Source organism: Plasmodium vivax, chromosome 13 (assembly GCF_000002415.2).
Source record: "Plasmodium vivax chromosome 13, whole genome shotgun sequence".
NCBI classification, from domain to species: domain Eukaryota; phylum Apicomplexa; class Aconoidasida; order Haemosporida; family Plasmodiidae; genus Plasmodium; species Plasmodium vivax.
This window is the reverse complement of record NC_009918.1, coordinates 1,449,775-1,473,080: the sequence shown is the minus strand read 5'-3', so window position 1 is coordinate 1,473,080 and position 23,306 is coordinate 1,449,775. Positions and strand designations below refer to the sequence as shown.

Below are 23,306 nucleotides of genomic sequence, written 5' to 3'. Positions count from 1 at the left end.
GGAAATAGAGAAAAAAAGGAAAAAAAAGAAGAAAAGGAGGAAAGGGAAGAAATAACGAAGAAAAGGACGATTAAACGAGCGAATAAAGTGACGCAGTAAAAGGAGTCGAACGGCTATATCAACTAAACGCTTACACTCGTCAACACTCTCTCACGCAAATGTGAAAAAAAAATATGTGTATTGCTGTTTGCGCGGAATATAAGAGAAAATATGCTTTCAGTAAATTGGGAAGGCTGTGAGAGGGAAGAAGAGCTATCGTTATCGTCGCAACAGCAGTCAAAGCAGCAGTCACATCAGTAGTCATAGCAGCAGTCACAGCAGCATTCACAGCAGCAATCACAGCAGCAATCACAGCAGCAATCACAGCAGCAATCACAGCAGCCGTAGCAGTAGTTATAAGACAGTAGCAAAACGTAGCCTTTTTTTTTTTTTTTTTTACCTCATTCTGCCAGGATAACACAAGGGGTAGTTTTTTAAAAGTCCTAATAATTAATTCAAAATACTTTTGCCGCATTTCAAAAAATTAAATGCCCCTTCTCATGTAGCGAATAATGTAAAGAAGCACGTTTGGGACGCATTTCGAGGATTATTATAATTATGCATTTTGCGAAAGCGTCGCGTAACATGATACACGCAGCATTATACACCTATCCTTGCCATATACATGTATGCGCGCCCATGTGTATGCAGTATATGTACACATTTGTGTAAATGCTTATGCACGCACATGTGTAAGCGCATATGTACACGCGTATCAGCACGCAAATGCAAATCTGCACGTTCAGCCTCAAGTTAATCCGCACGTTTATTTGCACGTATATGTTTTTTTTTTTTTCCCCCATCCTCTCCCCTTCCCCTAAAGAAATGCATACATTTTTTGTCCCCACCTCGTCGTACATTTTAACCCCATAATAAAAAGAGAAAAGAAAAAAGGAAAAAAAAAAAAAAAAAAAAAAAAATACATTCTTCATGATTAACAAAAAATATTGTAAGGAGAAGCGCCAGTTCGTCATTCCAAGGAGATAAATTCAATTTCGCATAAGTAAACATTTATTATGGCATTAGAAATAGATATAGATAATGTAATATCAAAGCTAATAGAAGTTCGAGGCACCAGACCAGGGAAAAATGTTAACTTGACAGAAAATGAGATAAAAATATTATGCCTTTCCAGCAGAGAAATTTTTCTTAACCAACCTATATTACTGGAGCTTGAGGCACCGATAAAAATATGCGGAGACATTCACGGCCAGTTTTACGACCTGCTAAGGCTCTTCGAGTATGGCGGATTTCCGCCGGATGCCAATTATTTGTTTTTGGGTAAGATTTGCGATGCGGCGAGTGGGCGGTGGAGCGATTGAGTAGTGGAGCGATTAGGCTATGGAACGATTGAGCAGTGCATCGATGGAGCCATCGCGAACTCGTGCATGCCTCTACGCATGTGCATACACGCAATGAGGGGACTCCATTTGCCTATACCTACCAACATGCACATGGAGAATTGTCGATTGCGCCTGGAGATATTTCCTAACAGTGCCTCACGTGTATCTGTGTACACGTTACATTTGCATTCGCCATGTGGAGAAATTCTCCATAAAATGCTTTTCTAATGTGTAGTTCATTCGGATGCTTTTACACACACGCGTGCACATATTTGTCTACTTCCCCCCCTGCCACTGCACAATTTGTCTACCCCCATTTGCTCATTTTTTTGCGCCCCCCATTTTTTAGGAGATTACGTGGATAGAGGTAAACAAAGCCTAGAAACCATTTGCTTACTGCTAGCGTACAAAATAAAATATCCTGAGAATTTTTTTCTACTAAGAGGAAATCACGAATGTGCCTCGATAAACAGAATATACGGGTTTTACGATGAGTGTAAACGAAGATACAGTGTAAAATTGTGGAAAACATTCATCGATTGCTTCAACTGTCTCCCCGTTGCGGCAATAATTGACGAAAAAATTTTTTGTATGCATGGCGGACTGTCGCCTGAATTAAATAATATGGAACAGATTAGGAAGATAACCAGGCCAACGGATGTACCCGACAATGGTAAACTTGAGATAGGCAAATGGGCCAGCGGTTAGGAGCCCACCGAGAGGTTGCAAATGAGAAGCATTGCCACCATGTTTGAAAAAGCTATCCTAATGGCTAGCTTTTTTCTTCTGCTTTTTTTTTTTTTTTTTTTTGCGAGTGTGTGCAATTTTTGCAAAAAAAGTATTGCCTGTTCATAATTTTTTTTCTCCATTTGCGATTAAAGAGCAGAACATTTTGGCTCTTTAAAAACGTGTGCACGGAGTTGTTCATTTGGGGCAATGCGGCGCCTTTGTACGAGGTTGTTCTGGCTCCCCGCTCATCACGCAAACGCATGTGTACATGTGTATGTATATTTGTATATGTGTATGCATGTGTGTATATATGTGCATGTCCACCTTTTTCACGTGTGCATTTTTCTCTCCACACTTGTACCCATATTCTTCCATTTCCTGTTTTTTTCCCCCCTGTATAGGCCTCCTGTGTGATTTATTATGGTCCGACCCGGAAAAGGAAATAAACGGGTGGGGAGAAAACGACCGAGGAGTTTCGTTCACGTTTGGCCAGGATGTAGTTCACAATTTTTTAAGAAAGCATGAGTTGGACTTGATATGCAGAGCGCATCAGGTAAAGTGGAGTCAGCACAATGTGTTGCGTACGCGTGTGCGTATTTGTATGCTTACTTGTACGCTCCTCTTTGCAGACGTGCGCTATAATTTCCGTTCGCTTGTGAGCGTGAGTTTCCCCCCCAGATGCTGCAATAAACTCTGACCTATTTGTCCCCTCGTTGTCTCTACATTTCCCCTACATTGCCCCTACATCCTCTTTACAGGTGGTGGAAGATGGCTACGAGTTTTTCGCGAAAAGACAGCTAGTTACGTTATTTTCTGCTCCCAACTATTGCGGAGAATTTGATAATGCCGGTGCGATGATGAGTGTCGACGAGACGTTGATGTGTTCATTCCAAGTAGGAAAAAAATCAAAAAAAAGAGAATCGAAATGACGAATAAGCCAAAGCAGCGTTTTTCCCGCTTGCACCTTCACGCGCCTGCGCCTGCGCCCATTATGTGCATACCCCCTTCGCACATGCACATCCCCACACACGCGCATCCCCGCGTACCCTTTTCCCTCGCAGATTTTAAAGCCAGTCGAAAAAAAAAAGGCTGCTAACTGAAAGCAGCAACCCTGGAGCTCTCAGCATTTCAATTGTAAAATACAAACTTATTAATATTCCACATAAAATTTTGATATATATGTTTTAATTTAGTTCACCCAATTTTTTTTTAATTCAAATTTGTTTAAGAGATTGTTTTTGCACACCTGCCCTATGCACGCATGCACTTATGCACACACATTCCCGTCTGCGCTCCAATGCGCAAACGTACGAACAACGCCAACACACAACTTCCAACGCGTCTATACGCCCATATAATAAGCATATAATTTTTCAAAATTGTTTACATAGTTTAAATTCTTTTTTTTTTTTTGAATACCCAAAAATTTTCTGCAAAGGTATCCTTCACGCATGTCGCTCGTATATCGTACAGCGCACCTCCCCCTGCCCAGCTCCGCGCAGCCACGCCTGTAGATCTATATAGTACCCACATATACACATATATATACAAATATATACATATATATGTTTATATATTCATCTGCGTATGCGCGCGCACCAAAGCGTCGGCGGACACAGCAGCGCACCCCGTATGTCTTCCACACTTTTATAAATCGTCGCCTGCGCATTTAAAAATTGAATGACTGGCCCCCTGCTGATGCGCCCATATATAAATGTATTCTTCTGTATGTTTTAAAGCGAATGTACCCACGCACTCACCCTCTCTCATGCGCGCTTCCCCATATGTGCATGCCCACATTCCCTCCTTATATTTAAATTATTAATATGAATTATTCATGTATTTATTAAAAAAAAAGACATTTTCAATTGAAAAAAAAAAAAAAAAAAAAAAAAAAGAAACTTAAAAATAATAAAATGAAATAATATATATAAAAAGGTACTGCCAACATTTTTAGCGGTGGGTGTGAGGCATTTCGCAAAGGGGGTAGGTCCTTGTTATAGGCTAGAAAAAAAGAATTAAATTATTCACCTCATCACGCGGTGGGGGGGAAAGCAAAATCGTGAAGTTAAAACGTGTAAGAAGCAACATTATTACAGAGCGGCAGCAGCAGTGGGGAACAGTTACCGCAAGGAAAGAAAAGTGGTTGTTTTATATAATTTACAATGGGAAGGGGGGTGCGGCAACAAGTTTGCCCTCTACACTGATTCCTCACCATTTTAACCTTAAGATTAGAATTTCACTTTAGCTCTACCAAAGCTCTTACAACAATGACAATATTCTTTTGTTGAGGGGGTTCACCGAAAGTAATTAATGTGTACATAAGACGAGAGGGAAAAAAGGACGCCAAACTTTTTATGAGCTTATTAACATATGACACATGTTTTTACACTAAAAAGGAGACAAGGTGAAATGCTTACAGTTCTGCCTTTAACGGCACATGGAATTAATCGGCATGCCCTCGGAGATTTTCTTCTCTTATGCAGTCATGCACCTACGCACGTGGACAGGGCTAATGTGGCGCACGGTCATTGGTTCTTTTAATTAGTACAAAGGGGGGTAGAAAAAAGACGCACAACCATTTGCACAACCACTTACACGAACAACCACTTACACGAACAACCACTTACACAAGCACACACACGTGCATACATAAATGTATCTTAAAATATGACGGATGAACATTTGCCATTTTGGAAACAGTTGGGCATCGCTACACGGGAGCGGCGGACGATCGGGAAAAGCTGTGACGTTGTGGAAATCGGAACTAATATGAACAAATGGCGCTCGCGTGCAGGTGGGGAATCGCTTCCGAGGGACCCCCGTGGCTGCTCTCCTGTCTTCTGTTTTCCCGCCACTACAAAACCTTTATCAGTTCTGACACCTTCACTGGCAACTTCCACTTGGGCTTTATGCCGTACAGCTTGAGCACGTACTCCAGGATCATATGGGCCACCTGAAGGGGGCGGTAAAAATAAATAATAAAAAATAAACAATAAATAAATAATATATACATATGTGCAAGTTAATGGGGACGTGGGGCGAGCTTCTCCGCACTGCTCAGCTCGCGCCCCCCACAGTGAGTGCACGAGGAGAGTTCCGTTTCGCCCCAACTTTTAATCCTTACCGCTGCGCCCTTAAAAATGTCGGTAAGCAGAATCGTGAGTGAGAGGTCAATTTCGGGAAAGGAAACCGCGAGGCACCCGGTGAAGTCCGACTGCCCGTACCCGACAATTCGCTTAGGCTTCGAGGGCGGGGTCTTGTCATTCACTTTGCAGTGTTTCTCCGTCTTGCCATGTTTTCCCACCCTGTCATGTTTTCCTGCCCTGTCATGTTTTCCTGCCCTGTCATGTTTTCCTGCCCTGTCATGTTTGTCCGCCTTGCCATTCTTATCCGCCTTGCCATTCTTGTCAGTCTTGTCTGTGTCACCCTTTCTGCGCGGCGCTCCCACTACTTCACCTTCCCCCTCAGGGCCCCCCCCCCTTCTGCTTCTCCTCCCCTTGGACTTCCTACCCCTGCGCAGGTAGAAATCCTCATTGATGGCGTCTGCGTATTCGCACTCGAAGAGCTGAAAGCCCATGCCCCACTTCCTGCTCATCCCCCCGGTGAGGATCAAAGATTCTATGCTTTCATCCAGGGCATATATTTTCCTCACTTTGTTCATAATATAGGAAGGGAAAAAAAATTTATTATTCGCAAAGGCCATTATTTTGCACATAGCCCTAGCGGTGAACCGTCCATTAATGGGAATAAATTTGTCTAGGATTTTTTTAGAGTCGTAAATTAGGGGGTCAACCACGTAGGGCTTTGCCTGGGCTAGCTGAAATAGGGAAATGTATTCGTTGTACTGCTTGGCATTGAAGTTCTCCAGGTAGCTTTTCAGTTTGTTTTCCAAATTGGAGTTGCTGCCCGTGGTGGCTCCACTGGCGGGGTTGGCCAGGTTGGGCGGGCTGCCTCCTCCGGCATGGCTGGCCACTTTTGGCAAGTTGGCACCTTTCGCAGTGCTGCCATTGTTCACACCGCTGCCATTATTCACACCGCTGCCATTGTTCACACCGATGGCACTGCTCAAACCGCTGACACCCTCCGCATTGACGGCCTCCCCCCCCTCTGCGTCACCGCACCCGTTTTTTTTCCCCTTCATGTTGGACCTCAAAATCGAATCGAATTTGCTATTCATGTCTTCCTTAGCAACGTTGTCGATGAAGTTTATGTCTCTTTTGGAATATGCCAATCGCCAGTAGACGTCCGTCCTCTTGCTGATGGTGTGGTTCTCTTCGGATATTAACCCTTTGTTGTTTTTTTTATATAGCTTGTTCATGACTAAGTAGGTTTCCAGTCGGTGCTTCTTCTCGTCTAAGAGTTTCCTCTCCTCCATTTCGCACGCGCTGTTGTTGGGGGGGGTCTCCGCTCCGCTGAGTACTTGGTCCTCTCCATTGTCTTTGCGAATGCCTCTTCCGTTTCCACTTCTGTTACCTTTTCGGATGCCTCTAATCCTTTTGTGCCCCCTCCTTTTGCAGCCGCGCGCGTCCCCCTCGCTGTCACTAAACATCTCGATCTCCTCGGAGTATTCATTCATGTAAATGTTCTTTTTGTTTTTTCTCTTGAGAATGTTATTCCTTTGCCTCTTCAGGATGGCGTACTTATATTCGATTAGTTTCTTTAGGAGCTCCTCGTCTTTTTTTATGACGCCCTTGAGGAAGTCTTGGTTCATTTCGGGGGGCGCTCCTTCCCGTTTGAAGCTGTTGCCGCTGTTCAGCGTGCTTTCATTTTTCACAGAGCTTTCATTCCTCACGGAGCTATCATTCTTTACAGAGCTCTCATTCTTTACAGAGCTCTCATTCTTTACAGAGCTCTCATTCTTTACAGAGCTCTCATTCTTTACAGAGCTCTCATTCTTCACGGAGCTCTCATTCCTCATGGTGACTGCGGCGCTCTCCGTGCTGCCTGCGCTGCCTGCACTGCCTATGCTGACGGCACTGCCTCCCGGTTCCACCTGGGCACTGCGCACCAAGGCGCTGCTGGCCTCCCTCATCTTCCTCTCCCTCTCCCGTATGCTCATTCTCAAATCTTTTATATACTGAAACAGTTTACGGTACTTCTTATCCCTCCTCTGGTATTTATTATATTTTTCCTTCAGCACACTGTTGGCGGACTCATCGCCGCTGCTCTTGGCGTCTAAATTTTCGAGCAGCGTTCTGACATTTTCGTCGAACGTTAATTTGTAAAAGCGGCTCCCTTCCTCTAAATTGTAAGATGGGCTGCTCGCATCATTGGGGTCTTTTTTTCTATTGCTTCCTTCGGGCAACATATTAAAAAAATTCGCGGAAAAAAAATGAACATTATAATCAAAGAGAAATTCATTCGTATCATTCTGGTACTTAAAAACAATCCCATTGGAGTTATTCGAACTGGGTAATTTATTTCCATCCTCATCACGATGTGTGTGTCTGTTTAAGTTGTATTTGGCTAGCTTATAATTTGTGCAGCTATGCGAACGTTTATTCTTTTCTTCATTTGATCGGATAAGCAGGAAGTCTTTTTTATTTTTGTCTGTGAATCGAAAGTTGGATGTAATTTTGTTAATATTTTTTATATTCCATTTTTTTTCCATTTTATTTTGTTTTATATCTTCGCAAGCAAATTCATTGTAGTAATAGTTGTGCGTGCCGTAGGGATAATTTTGACAATTTTGAAAATTTTGAAAATTTTGAAAATTTTGGAAATTTTGGAAATTTTGGAAATTTTTTTTTTTTGCATAACTGCCCAACTTTTTGTCGTACATGTAGCTGAGCTCGACATTGCGGTAGTCATACGCGAGGGGGCTGTTGGCGTTTTCCGCTTTTTTCAGTGGAGAAATAAACAGATTTTTTAAAAATGTGTTTTCATTATTTTCGTACATATTTTTAATCGAGTCGTTAATTTTTTTCGTTTTCACTTTCAGATTGTCTACATGATTTAGCAACTTATTTTTGAGGCTGAGTGGTTCCTTTGCTTTTAGGTTGCTTTCTAGCATGTTGGTCGGCTCGAATTTTTTGCCCCCGCCCACTTCGGCGATCTTCCTATTGTTCAGAAGGATGTTCATGGGGGTTGGCTCATCCGCGTTGGCGCCCCCCCCGGGGGGCGAAGCCATCGGGGGTTTGTCCTCCCCGTAGTTAGCCTCGCCGCTAATCACCTCACCGATATCCACCTCTTTGCTAACCACCTCACTGCTAGCCACCTCACTGCTAGCCACCTCCTTGCTAACCACCTTACCCTTTGCCACGTCGCGCAGCTGCTTTGGCCCCTTCGGGGGGGCGGCCTCCGCGCCGGGGTTCCTCCCCCTGGAGGAGTAGTACACGTCGACACTTATGGAGCGCCTCTTAATCTGCACTGCCTCCACGGGGGACCTAAATTTTCTGCTCCCCGGCTTGTTGACGAGAACGCTGTTTTGGAAGGCCCTATTATAGCTGCTATTAGACGGGGTTACATTTTTCCCTTGTTGAAATTCGCTCGCAAAATTTGAAGCGCTGTTTAACTTTTTATTTTTCTTCTTGGACATGAACGAGTTCAAATTTAAGTCATTGCTTCTGAGCGGATTGGAAGATTCTTTCATCAGACTAGCCTTTTTTTCTTTATAGTTATTTTTTTTCCCCTTCTCATTCACCACAGAGGAGTCGCTTGCAGTTTTGCTCTTCTTCATTTCCTCCTGGTGTTTTTTCAAAATGTACGAGGGAATGGGGATGTACATTTCGTCCTTCAAATTTAGCGGCTTAATAATATACTTGTAAATATACTCATAGTACTTCAGCCCAGAAATGTTGTTAATCAGTTCGGAGATAATGTAGGTGTCGATTAGATAGAGGTAGAGTCCCTGCTTCTTCGTCTTCCTCTTCACGTGACAGTTTCGAGAGCTCTCTATCATCTTTACCATTTGACTGTAGTCTATAAATTTACTTAACGTGATTTTGTCTTGAAAAGGCTTTTTAATGAAACACTTTAACGTTAGTACGTCCTTTATGGTGATGTTCTTCTTATTTTTGCAAATGAACCCGTCCCAGTAGTTGCATATATAATCGTTGATGGTACTTTTGAAGTTTTTTATTTGTCTGGCTTCTATATCACTTATGATTTGTTCGCACACTTCCCGGTTGTACCCGCCGTAGCCTTCGTTGGGTGCCTCCCCAGGGGGGGTCGCCGAATCTCTCTGCGGGGAGAGATGGTAGTCCCGCTGCGAGTTCTGCAGCGGATCGCGCTGCGAATCGAGCTGCACCGCCTCATCTTCCTTTCGTTTCCCCTCTTCCTTGGCGTCCTCCTCGTCGCTGCTAAAGCTGTGGTCGTAGCTGCTGCAGTACCGACTCGTGTTGTTGTTCACGCCGTAGACGCTGCTGTACTTGCTGGTGGTCGCGGCCGAGCGACCCCCAAGGCCCGCCGCTGCACCCGCTGCACCCACTGCACCCGCAGGGGCCTCTTCCAACTGCACGTCCGCCTTCTTAACCGGCGCAAAATAATCATTTTCGATTTTGTTAATATCGCTGAACATTTCACTGATGCACTTGTTCTGCACCTCTGCTGCGTCCTGGGCCTCTTCCTGTTGGTCTTCCTCCTCAGCAGGGGCCCCGTCCTCCTTTGCCTTACGGTCCGCACTGGAAGTAGGCTGCACCCCCTCCTCCTGCTGATTTTCCTTCATTTTCTTCTTTTTGCTCAAATTTAAGAGGACATTCTCTGCGGAGTACTGCTCATTCACCAGGTTAGACATGAGGTGTATCAAGGCGATGGTCAGGATGGCTTTGTTTAAGGAGTAGCCATTGAACAGGGAGTGTCTCGTGATGGGTCTCTTATCAGTTGTGCTGGTCACCCCCACACATGTGTCCACCACGATCTTTTTATTATGTATAATGGCTACCTGGCACCCCAAAATTTTCTTCTGCTCGTATAGCTTCTTAAGCAAATTATGTATTCTCTTTTCCAGAAACGAATTTGGATTCTTATCAATCGGGATGGTATAGATCGAGTGGTGAATCGGCTTGTAGACTTTTTCGAGGGCTTCTTTAGCTCGCCTTGAAAATATGCTGAGGTAATTTATGCTGACATTCATTTGGGTACATAACCCATGGAGCAGGGAAGCTACTCTCATGAAGAAAATGATATCCTTTGGGACATCGCTGATTGGGTTCTGGTCTAACACGTCCTTCTTGTCTATATTTTTGAGCACTTCTAAATTTTTATTCTTCCCCGTTTCGTCTGGCCCATTTGGGTTCTCCTTGTCTGCTCCTGATCCTGCTGATCCCCCGCCGCTCATTCCTCCACCTTCGCTCATTTTGTTGCTGGACTCCTCCAACTTTTTCAAAAAAAAGCGCTTTAAATTTTCTATGTATATTTCCGGGTCGTAGGTGAAGTCCTCCTTGAAGCAGAAGCCCATGTCCTCAAACGCCTCGATGATGTTCAGCACATTCATGCAGCTAATGCTGTAGACTAATTTGCAGAAGGCCAGCTTCATCACGCCGTCCAGCTGTTTGATCAGCCCCCAGTCGATGATCACGGGCACGAAGGAGTAAGCGCGCCTCTTCCTCCTGCGCCCTCCCCCAGCAGCGGGCTGCACCTCAGCTGCGTTAACGTGCAATGGGGCTACTTTCCCGTGCATCTCCGCCTCTTTCCCGTGCACCTCCGCTTCTTTCCTGTCCGCCTCCTCCCCCGGCGAAACATCGCCCCCCTCGAACAAATTCCCCTGCGTGCGCAGCGAGTTATTCTCATTCTCAATCAACTTAGTTGAGCACTCGTCCCCTGGGCCCGTGGCACTCGCAACCAGCGAGAAGCCCTCCTCCCTGGAGTTCCCATAAGACGCGCACTCCTCTGATTTGGAGATGCTCTTCCGGATGGTGCTCAATCCATCGCTCATGTTTTCATTAAGAATAAAGTCGTAGTCCTCCTTCAGAATTTGGTCAGAAATTTCCTGATTCTTCTTATTCGAGTAATCTACAAAGCTGATGGATTTACAAAACGGGTTCGTGGAGTTCATGGGTGCGCATTTCATCCTATCGATATTGTACCTCGCATCTATGAAGTCCTCCATGGAGGCGCTCGACGTGTTGGAGGGGTTCGGCGCGTTGGCCTCGTTGGGCGCCTTCAGCGCGTGGGACATGGCCGAGGAGAGGTCAGACGCGTTAGACGCGTTAAGCCCGTTTGACCCGTTTGACCGGTTGGACGTGTTCCCCGTTGCGCTGAAAACAGTCCCCTTCTTGCCATCCCCGGGGGGAAGTTCTCCCGGAATGGCCTGCGCGTCCCCCTCTGCGAGCTTCTCCACAACCTCACTTGGCCGCCTCTTGGAGCGCCTTCTCCCCTTGCCCCTCCGCCCCCTCTCCTGTACCATAACGAGAATATTCCCTGGGTGGGGATCTCCGTGAAAAAAACCATCATTATGAATTTGATAGGCAAAGTAATCGATGATTTTATAAACCAAGTCGTAAGCATTCACGTTATACTTCCTTATCGAATTCGTGTCTGTAATTTTAAACCCCTTGATGTATTCCATTACGAGAACTTTGGAGGTCGTGTAGGCGCAATATATTTGTGGGATCTTCAGAGGGATCCCAGATTTCTTAAAGGTATTATAAGCCAATAGCTGATGGTAGAGTTCGTACTTGTAGTTTAATTCTCTGGAGGCCGAGTCCTGCCATTCGTCAATAAAATCTGTGAAGTAAAAATTTTTGTCTATTAGACCAAATGCCCAGGATACTTTCTTCAGTGTATTTATATCGGATGAAAGAAACTGGTCAATTCCTTCGTGCTGAATTTTTATAATAACATTGTAATCATTCGTTTTGGAAACTTCATCTGGGGTGGCATCATGTCCGTGCTTCTTTATTTTGGCTCGATGTACTTGTCCTATCGATGCGCTCGCGAGGGGCTCCTTTTCGATGTGCTCGAATATGTCATAGATGTTTCCTGTGTGGGGGGGTAAAATGATGCGTTTTTCCTTTATTGGGGAATGCCTACATTTGCGCTTGCCCCTTTGTGGAGAGCGTAACGCTGCCGCACTTCACAACTGCGAGTATACGCCCAGCCGGTGGCACTCCTCACCCAATTCCCTCTTAAGAATGACTTCTATCTTGTCGAAGGAGGAGGTGGGCATCATGTCCTGCAGCTTGGTGAACTTCTCGATGTACGCCACGGGCATGATGTTTTCCTGAGTGCTTAGGAACTGCCCTACCTTCACCCACCATCCTGCGGGGGGGAAAAAAAAATATACATATATATTATATTACCCCCATTTTTCGAGAGCGTAGTCAATACGGGGATTACGCACAAAGATGCCGCACATCCCGCTGATTCTCATATAATGCGTCTCCACGTCAACATAAAAAAGGCTCTACGACGAAATAATCACATTGCAGAAACTCTCTACGACAAATGACCACACTGGGGGGGCTCTCCGCGCGAACCTCTCAATTCGTATATATTGTTCAGCATCTTCGTGGCGAACTCCTCGTGCTTCTTCTCCCAGTACTCGGTCTTCTTCTCGACCGGCATCTTCCTCGACTTCCTCAGGGCATTTTTGTACTCCACGTATAGACTGCTGCAATACCAGATGGTCTGTCATCCGGGCAGGGAAAAAAAAACAAATCGCATTTAAAAATGTGTGCACTGTGTGGCTGTCACCTGTGTGCAGTTGTTCCTCGCTATGAAAAAGGCGTAGAACAGATCTGCGCGATGTGCAGCCTGCATGTCGCACAAGCATCCTCAATGTAAACGGCATTCTGCACATGCCTCCTCTTTTTTTGTGCCTTTTTATGGGCACCATTTCTTTAAGCTTACCCGGATCCTTCGATTCCACTGATCATATTGGTTCATTCTCGCCGACGTGATGTGACACTTTTTTTTTTAATTTATTTTTTTTTCAATGATATTTTCCACAATGGAGTTAAAAACAGCCTTGGTGCGAAGCTGGCGAAAAGTCTTGCTCCTTTACATTTACCGAAATTGGGTTGGCAGGCGTTGCGGCTATCCTGCGTTGCAGCTATCCTTCGTTGCAGCTATCCTCCGTTGCGACATGGATGTCATTCACTGCTTATATTTTAAAATGCACACAAAAAAAAAAATCAATAAAAAAAAGCCATTCCACTGTTCCACTACACACGTGAGTTTATATATACTAAAAAAAGGCAAATAAACAAATGTTAAACTGAAGACGCGACAATAAACACAAAAACAAAAGTAATGATAAGGAGGGGTCAACCTGGATAGGCAAATCTCTGTTCGGCGAAATTATGCAGCGTCCGGGAATATAGCGACAGGCCACTTGGAAGAGGACTTGCCATTCCCAGTAAAGCATATTCAAGTCAACCCCCCTTTACAGTTTGGTAAAAAACCCATTTATGGATCTCTTATGTGGGAGAATAATATACAAATGGGAAGATTTACAAAATTGCATCAAGTGCGGGGAGGTGGAACCCCAGATGGGATGTTGTAATTTCGATTCACGCATAAACAAATGACAAAGGTACAGAAAAAATCGCACACAAAATAGGTACTCACGGGAGTACGCATTATGGTGATGAATAAAATTCGCGGCGATGTGCCCATGCATGTATCGATCACACGCAGACGCCCATGACAGGTTTTTAAAAAAAGGAGACGACTGGTGGACGCCGGAACATTCGTCACCCAACTGGTACAGATAAAAATAGCGATGAGGATAATGATAAGGGGGCACGCCCAACGAGAAGCAGGCTGATGGAAGGGTGAAAAAAAAAAAAAAAAAAATAAGTAAATAAATAAATAAATCCCCCCCTGAGTCGTGCACAAAATGTTCAAATTGGTCAACCCCTACATGAGGGACACAGCCGCGCAGCGTAATCGCGCCTATGCAACTGTTTGAAGGGACAGATAAGAGCAACGCGTACGCTTAAGCACACGGGCAGGCATCTCAGCGTGTTTACATTGGTACACATGCTGTTACATGCGCATACCGCGTACGTACGGAATGCGAATAGGGGAAGTGTATACCCTCATGAGGGGAAGTTAACCATCCGCTTGAAATACGCATTTGCTAAAGCTTATAAAAACGTAAACACTTAACATGTGCAGAAATGGGGAAAAAGCGTAAATGGGGGGATAACGAAAAGGATGGTTTGGCGAATAAAACGCCCAATTCGGATTACACAAAAGGGTTATTTTTTTTTTGGCATTTTTTTCCATATTTTACTTTTTTTGTCATTTTACTTTTTTGCTTTATTGTCATATTTTATTTTTTTTTTTTTTTGCATTTTTTTTTGACACTTTTCCGTGTATTTTTTTCGCCACTTTTCTGTTTTTTCCTTTTCCTTTTTTTCGCGCCTTTTCGTTGGGGTGGAAAACGTTTGAGCGGGTGGAACTGAAAAAATAAAGGGGTGGTGCCCCTGTTCCGCTTCCCCCCCGTTTTGCTTCTCCCGTGCGCATACGTGTACACATGTGCAGATATATACCTGTATGCACATATATACATGTGAGTATATTTTTTTGTTGACCCCCCCTTTTGCCGCGCTCACTTTGCTGCCTTCTTTTTGCCCTTCCCCCGCAGGCGCCATTTGTGGCCTGGCGCGTTTGCGAGGTGCATACTGCCCCACGAAGTTGCGCATGCGGATATGCTTAACCGCGTTCGTAAATGGTCTTCCGCCTTAGCCTCAATCTGGAGCAGCAACGGGGAGAGAAGCCATTCGCTTTTCCCCCTCGGATCTCTACACTTGTTCGCGTCCCCCGCAGGGCAATACCGCCTCCCAGCAGAGTGAACAGGTTGGAGGGCCAAAAAAAAGGGGATGGCCACACGTTTCCCTTTTATCCTTAATTTGGCATGTGCTCATAAGGGGGATAACAGCGCAAACAAAAAAATGTACCAGTTAAATGTGCCAGTTAAATGTACCAGTTAAATGCACAAATGAGCAACTCGAATTTATTTACCCCCCAACTGTGGTGATAATGTTGCCATTAAACAGCTTCTCCATTTTGTGAAGTGACCGCGCGATGGAAGGAACACCGGGCATTTGGATCCCTTCCAGTGGACTTGCTATGTGCACACTGCATCGTTCCCACAATGAACAGCGCCCCGTGGGGGTACCTGCATGGGCGGCGAAACGGGGTGCGCATACAAGCTGAAGGGCAGCCAACACAACGCTGCGTCAAGGGGAGTTCGCTTCAAACCAGAGGAGAGCAGATCAAACGAGCATGCATCAACGCAACTAACGAACTAACGAACAAACGAACCCGCCCGCAGGGCACTGCGGTGAACCACAAAAGGGAGGCATTACCCCTCGCGCCAAAATTGTGTCGTTCCACCTCTATACATACAAAATATTTCCCCAGGTATGCTCAAATATGATGGCGGAAATGCACACCCTGCGATTACACAGCCGATGATGCGTACACCGCCTTAACATACCAAGGGGGGTAAACGTGTACACCAATGAGGGAAGTAACACTTCGGTAGGGGATCCACGAAATGGGAAAAACGGCAAATCTACAAAAGAAGGCAGCGCACTGAGTGCACATGTTAAGCGAGTCAATATGAAAAAAAAAAAAAAAAAAAAAAGATAATTATAATGATAATGATGATGGTAAGCCTTCAGGAGAAGGGGGCAAACTTTTTATTTATGAGAGTACCTAGAGGCACCATTCCGAGCAGCGTAGGTGTAGCATGGCAGCAGTGGGGTAAACCTACACGGATGAGAAATTAGCCCGAAGGGGAGAAGCACCGGGGGGGGGCCCTCTCCCCAGTTGGAACACACTGATATAACTTCAGGCACCGCGTGAGTTGTGAGTGTATCTCTCCCCGCCGGCGAACCCATGTACGAACACACTGCAACTCTAGGGGAATAATTTTTCTAGCCACTTAAAAATACATCGCTGAAAGGGTTCAAACCATTCGCTTAAATTGCCAAAGAGGGGGGTTTTCCCAAGAGTATCCGTGCAGCCAATTATTAGTTCAAATGGGATGATAGTGGCTTAAAAAAAAAAAAAAAATACTGCGGCGGGGAGAAGAACGAGTCCACCATTCGATTAGATGGGACGAATACCAAATCGGGTTCCCCGAGTGGAGCGAAAATACATAAAATATTGGAAGAAAAAAAAAAAAAAGGGAAGAAGTCGACGAACACTTCGCAATTTGCAAAGTTGTATGTAAAGTAGCCTAATTGGTGACCTTTTTTTTCGTTCCTTCGTTTTTTCTGTTTTTTTTAGTTTTTCCGCGTTTTTTTCTCTCCCTCCCTTTTTTCCGCCTCTCCCCCGCTGCATAATGATCAGGGATATTTACCACCCGGGGGAGAAAATCGAAAATGAATTCCTGAAGGAGAAAATCCGCTCGAAAATAAATGAGATGCTAAAATGGAAGCGCAAGGGGTTCCCAGGAAGCAACCCCGTGTCGCTAACAAAACACAACATCCGCAATCTGTTTAGCAAGGATTATTTAATATGCGAAAAGACGGACGGAGTGAGGTACTTTTTATTTATTGCCTCGAACACGACTTTCCTAATTGATAGGAATTATGACATCTTCAAAAATGATATGCACATCCCTACACATGACGACTTGCACGCCAAGCAGCAGTTGACACTGCTCGATGGGGAATTAGTGGAGGACACAATTTTTAACCAAAAAAAAGGAGTTGAAGAAAATAAAATTGTTTATTTGATATATGATGGGCTCTACATCCACAGGAAGGATATAACTGCTCTAAACTACTTGGAGAGACTGACCAATGTTTACAACTTTGTCATTGTCCCGTTGAAAAGGTACAGGAGATACACCAAGCAGAGGAAGAGGAACGGCGGACCCACGCCTCCATCGCGCTCTGCATTCGAATCGGATGACGGGAATGTGAACAACTGGCAAAGTGTAAGTGGCAGCAAAAATGTCAGCTTAAGTGGCAGTGAAAAACAGAGCCTAAGGAGGAGGGCAGACCAAATGGGCGATAAGGACACATCTACCGATCAGTGGAGCGATCATAATGGTACCCCCCCTCTTCCGAGAAGTGCAACTCGGTTTGGGTTAGACGACCATTCGGCGCATAAGGAGGAGGCCTACACAAACGCGCAACAGTATGGGACCCTCACCTCCATCGGTGTGGGTGACGAATCAGATGAGACAAGCCCCTCCAGTGAGGGAAACCCCTCCGATGAGGGAAGCCCCCCCGATGAGGATAGCCTCCCATTCGAAATTTACCTAAAAGATTTCTACCCGATCACCCAAATCACAGAGCTCATCCAAACCATTAAGAAACTGCCGCACGCATCTGATGGGATAATATTCACCCCGCTGAATTATCCCTATAGAACTGGCAACTTCTTCGAGCTCCTAAAATGGAAACCACTCAATTTAAACACTGTGGACTTTGGCATAGAGACCATATATGACCAACATAATATTCCCGAGAAATTTGAGCTTTTCATTTCGATTAGGGGGGTGAGGACGTCCTATCGGACGTACCTTGCGGAGTATGGCGACGTGTATAAGGAGCTCCTAACCCTAGCGTTAAACAACAAGATCTCTCATTATATTATCGAATGCTACTACGTTGCGAGGCATATTTTTTCAACCTTTAAAAATGAAAATGGGAAGGAGGAGAGAATCGAGGGGGGGTGGATTGCGCAGAAGATTCGGTTCGACAAGAACATCCCCAACGACATCTCCACGCTGAACAAGGTCATACAGAGCATCCTGGACAACATAACCATCGACTCGCTCATCAAGGAGGTTTCGCGCAACCGCCCGGGCAAGCGCGCCGGGGGCGCGGGCATGAAGTGACGCGTATGTGCACACGTGTGTGTCTGCATGCATTATTGCGCTCTTGCTTGTTTGCTTTTTTGCCCACGCGCCGCCAAACCGAACGCGCTGCGAACTGTGCCCAATTGGGATGGCCCCCTTCTCCCTCGACCAGAGAAAAGGGCGTACTTCAAACCCACGTTCGTCGCACCTTTGTGACGGAAGAAATTTCCCCACATTATGCGAAGTTGCTTCTTCCCCTTTTAACCGTCACGCTTGTGGATGGGAGTTGCAAATGAAGCACGTCTGCTCCCTATAGAGCGGCACCACCGCCAGCAACAACAACACCGCCACCTTTTCGCTGCAAAAATGAATCGCGCAAGCGCTCGGTGCACTTCCCTGCTGAGGTTACCACGTCCAATCGAGTTACAGCCAATGCTTCCCCAGTTCAGGGGCGGCCATCGGAGGAGACAAATTCCTCGTTTGGAGCACCCAACATGGGATCTCCCTTCCACACGCAGAGGGTCGAAGCGGGTCGACGCGGATTGAAGCAAACCATAGCAGCGTGCGCACCAAACTCAAAATGTGCAATTCGAATTTGCATAATAATTAGATTATTTAAAAAAAAAAAAAAGAAGGGGAGGTAGGTTCAATTTTTCAAATAAGGATATGATGAAATGGGTTAACAAATTGGGAAATTACGCAGAACAAAAAAAAAAAGCGAAAAAGGTGAAGTGGACAGGTAGGAGCAGCGAGGGGAGAGGTGCCAACCACGAGGAGATGCAAAAGGGGATAAGTGAAACCGCCCACGTTCCCGAAAAGGTATAAAAAATTCATCATCAAACGGGGAAAAAACGATTCCCGAGCGTAGCAAAAAGGACTGGTTATTTGGGGGGTAGGCGAAGGGGGTCCGCAACACGCACATGCGTAGGGGGAGGTGGACAGGATGCAACTTGGTCGTCCTTTGGGGGATGGGGGCATAAAATGATGGTAATTCGGCTGAGGGACTTTTTTGTGCCTCAATTGGGGGATTTCACTCAGGGGTGGGAAGCAAAATGGAGGGGGTTAATAACTTGTCATCAATCTGAGGGTCGATAAGGAGGATTTTTTTTTTTTTTTTTTCATCCTTTTCCCGAATATGTACATGGCGGTACGATTGACTACATTGCCATGGCGCTGGTTGGTTAGTCACATCATTTGCTCCTCTTTTGACGTAACCTTTAACGTGATCGTGGCTTCGCACAGGGGAGCCTCCTCCGTGCCCCTCCCAACAGTCGCTTCTGCCCGCCACTTGGAAGGTACTCCCACTCGGGAATGAACCACACAGGCTCTCAAAAATGGAGAGACCGACTGATGAACTTCTGCTTGGGCATAGTTATGCGCTCCTTAAATTCGACTCGCTTCTCAAATACGGGCAGGTTAATGTTAAACTTTTTTTTTTCCAAGACATCTACATATTTGTTATAAAAATCGATGAAGCCTGGGTGGATACATGTGTAGATAAAAACGTAGGCATTTTTCACGCAGTTTAGGACCTCCTTTTTGTTTATGTATGAAATGTTATTGTCATCACAGAGGAGGTAGATGTTATTGTTGGATTTGGTCAGCGCTACGTAGTGCCCGTATTCGGTTCCCGAGCCGATGTGCTTAATGAGGCCCGTTAATTCGTATGAGAAGTAGCTTGCGCTTCTTTGGTTGGGGTGATTCTTAGCGCTGTGCGGTGGGTGCTCCCTTTTTTCGCCAAACTGGGTTCCATCGCTGAGCCTGCTTCGATCGTTAAACTTGTGTCCATCGATGAGCCTGCTTCCATCGCTGAGCCTGCTTCCTTCCCCTCGACTGCCACTTTCCCCGCTGCACGGTTCGCACTCGGGGGGCGGGTGCTCCTCCCCATTGAGGAACTCCACCTTGAAGTTGAAAAGGGCGCCCTTCAAGCTGAAGTGCTTCCTGCTCGCGTTGGCCCGCATGTAGCAGTACAGCGTGTCGATGTCCTTCGATATGCTCAAAAGGATGTCGTTGTAAAATTTGGAGAACTTTATTTTGTTGAGCTCCTTTACGATTCGCTTCTTCGTTTCCACGATGATGCTTCTGAGCTCCGCGGGGGTGAGCTGGTTCTTGATTTTCCTCCTGCACACTTCCCTTTTCAGCTCGGCGAAGATGTGCGCGATTTGGTTGAGCACGTGCGGGTTGGGGCGCGCGGTGCGCGGCCCGCTTCGTTGGTCAGATCCTACGCCGCTTCGTCGATCATTCCCTAGGCCGCTTGGCTGACCGCTTGGCTGACCGCTTGGCTGACCGCTTGGCTGACCGCCTCCCTGACCGCTCCCCCCCCCCGTGCCCGGGTTCACCTTCTCGTAGAGCGCTATCACATTATTGTTAAAATCATTTTGAAACATATCGTAGCTGTTAACGTAGCCCTTCATGTCGAGGTACAAAGGATACGAAATATGCTTGTGATTTTTAACAACATTATATTTAGAGTTCATAAAAAATCTTTTAATTTGGATGGTCAGTACCCTTGGCAGTTTATTAATAACACACTGTTTCGTGGCTTTTTTTTTCTTCCTGCATTTATCACAGTAGTAGCCATTATCCCCCATGAGGGTCTCCTTCGACAGATATTTCCGAAGCGCCTCCTCCAAATTGTTGGATGAGCTAATATCCAGGGAAAGCTCATAATACTGCTCATATTTCAAAGAAACGTTGTTGCATTTGGTGCATATGGTTATATTTTTGGTCACCCCGGTGAACATTTTTTGAATATAAATGGAGGAAGAGAAGGAGGACTTCTCCAGCGAGCAGAGGAAGTAACGCAGATACTCATGCACATCCTCCTGGTAGCCAACAATGTAGTTATTACAAATGTATTTTTTTATATACGGGATGAGCATATTTTTTATTCCACATTTTTTGGACATAATATTGCAGGCGAACTGTTCGAACAGGCAGTAGAAGCAAAACACGCGGACCTTTTTTTTTTCACAATTTAAAGAGTGCAATTTGCTTAACAGGTCTTTGCAGATGTAGGGGATCCTCACAATGGTCTGTATGATGCTGTTAAAGAAGCAGATGTTCTGCCCGTAGTTGTACAGGCCCGCGCCCTTTGACACGAAGAAGGACGAGTCCAGATTAAGCTGCACCACTTCGTTGCTCTGCTTGGTTTTTATCTCCTTCAGGATGCGGTATTCGCTCAGGTTCAGCTCGCCCCGCCTCCCCGCCTCGCCCTCCTCACTGCCCCATCCACTGCAACTTCCAAACGGATTGACGCTACCACTGGCATTGCCACTAGCACCTCCGCTTCTTTTCTTTTTTTTTCGCTCCCCCCCTGGTTTTATCGCCACGCCTTCCCGTTCTCCCTTCTCCCGTACACCTTTGTTGTACCTCTGCTCTTCATTTTGCAAAGTGGCTCCATTGGGGGCTGCCGTCCTTCCCCCCTCTTTGCCATGATGTCCACTTTCTCGTTGCGCTTTTTGCAAGGAAGGAAGCTTCTCCTGGTGTGCCTTCTCAGGAACGGTCTGCACATTCATCGCCGCGTGTCCGTTCGGTTTGTCTTCCATCGGGCGTTTCCCCGTTAAGTGGGCCTCACCTGGGCTGACTTCACCAAATTTGTATCCCCCACCGCCGATTGTGCTGTACCCCTCGGGGGTGCCCTTCTTTTTCTTTTTTTTCTTCTTCTTCTCCTTTTTAAGACTCTCCACTGTGTCCCCCCGCATGCTGTCGCCTTCCATTCGGGGCGAACACCTTCCATTTGTCACCTCGTCCTTTCCACTAACTACCGGTTTCCCCATCGATTTGCACTTCTCCCCATGCACAAGGAGCTTAGTCCTCTGAATGGCCACCGCCGAGGTTTCACGCGTGTGGAATTTGTCTTGGCCAATCTGCTGACCTGCATCCTCGTCAACGCTGCTTTGGGTTTTCATATCGGCGGGCCTTCCTTTCCCTTTTATGATTTTCACCTTTTTCACTTTTTCCACCTTTTTTGCGATTTTCATTTTGTCCACCTTTTTCACCCTTTTCACCTTCCCTTTGGAGATGCTCTCCTTCGTTATCATCTTGGACAACACGACGTTCCCCCGATTTGTTAAGCGCACCTTTGGGGGGCGCAGCAGCATCTGATGGACGCATTTTTTCACTGGGGGGATGTTCCCCTCAGCGTGTGCTTCCCCCCCCATTGTGGCGTCGCTTCTCCTTTTGCCGCTCTCCGAGGATGCCGCATCCAGCCTCTTATCAGGGCATTTCTCCTCCCCATGGCATGCCACCGCTCCTCCCTTCTTCGATGTGGCTATCCCATCTGTACTACCCTTTTTACTGGCGCGTTTTTTCACTTTTTCCTGTGAGGCACTTTTTATCACCTTCACGTACCTCTTAAACGGCTTTCCAATAAAGTAATATTTACTGAATGTCCTGTTAAAGATTTTTTTGAAACTTTTCAGTCGGACCGTGGGGGTGGTTGCCCTCCTGCTTTTGCAGTTCACTTGGTTCGGGGATCCGTCACCCGGGCTGGCACGTCCATCGCGAGCACCATCACGGACACCATCACCGCTTGCAACGCCGCCAACCCCCCTCAACGGTTCCGTACCTCCGTGCTGCGCAGGCGGCACGAGCAAACCCGTTTGCACCTCCACCTGGGGTGTTCTCTTCTCAGTCTCGCTGCTGCTCACACCGGCGGAGGTTAACTCCGGCGACGCGTCCCCCCCTTTTCCACCTCCCAAATGGTATTTACCCAAACCGGCATGGTGGCATCCACTCTGCTGATTCGTTTCCCTAAATGTTTTCTCCCCTGTATGTCCATCGACGAATACGTCATCCCGAGTGCACCCGACGGTGGTGGACTCCTCCTCTTCACACGATAATTTTAGGTCATTTTCTTTCCCTTTACAATTGTTTGGCTCCTTTAAACTTTTTTCTTCGTAAAATTCAACATACTCGTTTGACAGAGAAACGTGTATTTTCCCATAAGGGGGGATCATAATTTATTTTTTTATAAGAATATATTCATGCACACGCTGAATGGTGGGTAGGCCGATTGGTGCGCCAACCACGTGGTGCTCCAGCTGATTGCTGTTCAAGCCAATTGGTACGCTTATCCATTCGTATATACACACACGTATCTGTTGCTTTACCGCTTGGCTGATCGGCCAGGTGAATCCTTTACCGAAATGGGAAAAAATGATCTCCTGCGTTTTCAACGTCCACGCTGTATCATCGTCTTCGGTTCATCGATTGGAGGGGTATTCCACTGGCAGTATTAGTGGGTGGCTGTGCGAAGGCAGCGCGCGTCCGGTTTGGCGTGTCTATGTAGAGGGGGCCGCGTTGTCCGCCGCTTCGCAGCGCTTCCTACCGCATGCGTACACCTGGGCTTACGCTCGCCTGGCGCAACTCAGGGGGCACAAAACTTAGGGTAAAAATGGATTCAATTTTTATTTTAACAAAATGGGTGGGTTATTTAAAACCTTAAGGGGTGCAATTTATCTCTTTTTTTTTTTTTT

The 23,306-nt window shown here is 46.0% G+C and overlaps 4 protein-coding genes across 4 annotated transcripts; 2 read left to right on the top strand and 2 right to left on the bottom strand.

Moving 5' to 3' along the window:
- Positions 1-1,018: 1,018 nt before the first annotated feature.
- PVX_085730 (ser/thr protein phosphatase, putative) lies at positions 1,019-3,505 on the top strand. The gene is made up of 5 exons (XM_001616759.1): positions 1,019-1,320; positions 1,732-2,055; positions 2,513-2,664; positions 2,870-3,004; positions 3,173-3,505. The coding sequence occupies exons 1-5, from the start codon at positions 1,056-1,058 to the stop codon at positions 3,209-3,211; spliced, it is 915 nt and encodes a 304-aa protein (XP_001616809.1). The 5' UTR covers positions 1,019-1,055; the 3' UTR covers positions 3,212-3,505.
- A 1,463-nt stretch (positions 3,506-4,968) lies between these two features.
- Positions 4,969-12,941, bottom strand: PVX_085725 (hypothetical protein, conserved; the record flags this gene model as incomplete). The annotated part of the gene is made up of 5 exons (XM_001616758.1): positions 4,969-5,067; positions 5,239-12,035; positions 12,171-12,314; positions 12,533-12,683; positions 12,906-12,941. 5 exons carry the CDS (start codon positions 12,939-12,941, stop codon positions 4,969-4,971), a joined length of 7,227 nt encoding a protein of 2,408 aa, XP_001616808.1.
- Positions 12,942-16,356: 3,415 nt separating this feature from the next.
- Positions 16,357-17,865, top strand: PVX_085720 (mRNA capping enzyme, putative; the record flags this gene model as incomplete). Its single annotated transcript, XM_001616757.1, has 1 exon — positions 16,357-17,865. The coding sequence occupies one exon, from the start codon at positions 16,357-16,359 to the stop codon at positions 17,863-17,865; it is 1,509 nt and encodes a 502-aa protein (XP_001616807.1).
- Positions 17,866-18,481: 616 nt separating this feature from the next.
- PVX_085715 (hypothetical protein, conserved) lies at positions 18,482-22,787 on the bottom strand (the record flags this gene model as incomplete). Its single annotated transcript, XM_001616756.1, has 1 exon — positions 18,482-22,787. The coding sequence occupies one exon, from the start codon at positions 22,785-22,787 to the stop codon at positions 19,155-19,157; it is 3,633 nt and encodes a 1,210-aa protein (XP_001616806.1). The 3' UTR covers positions 18,482-19,154.
- Positions 22,788-23,306: the final 519 nt, after the last annotated feature.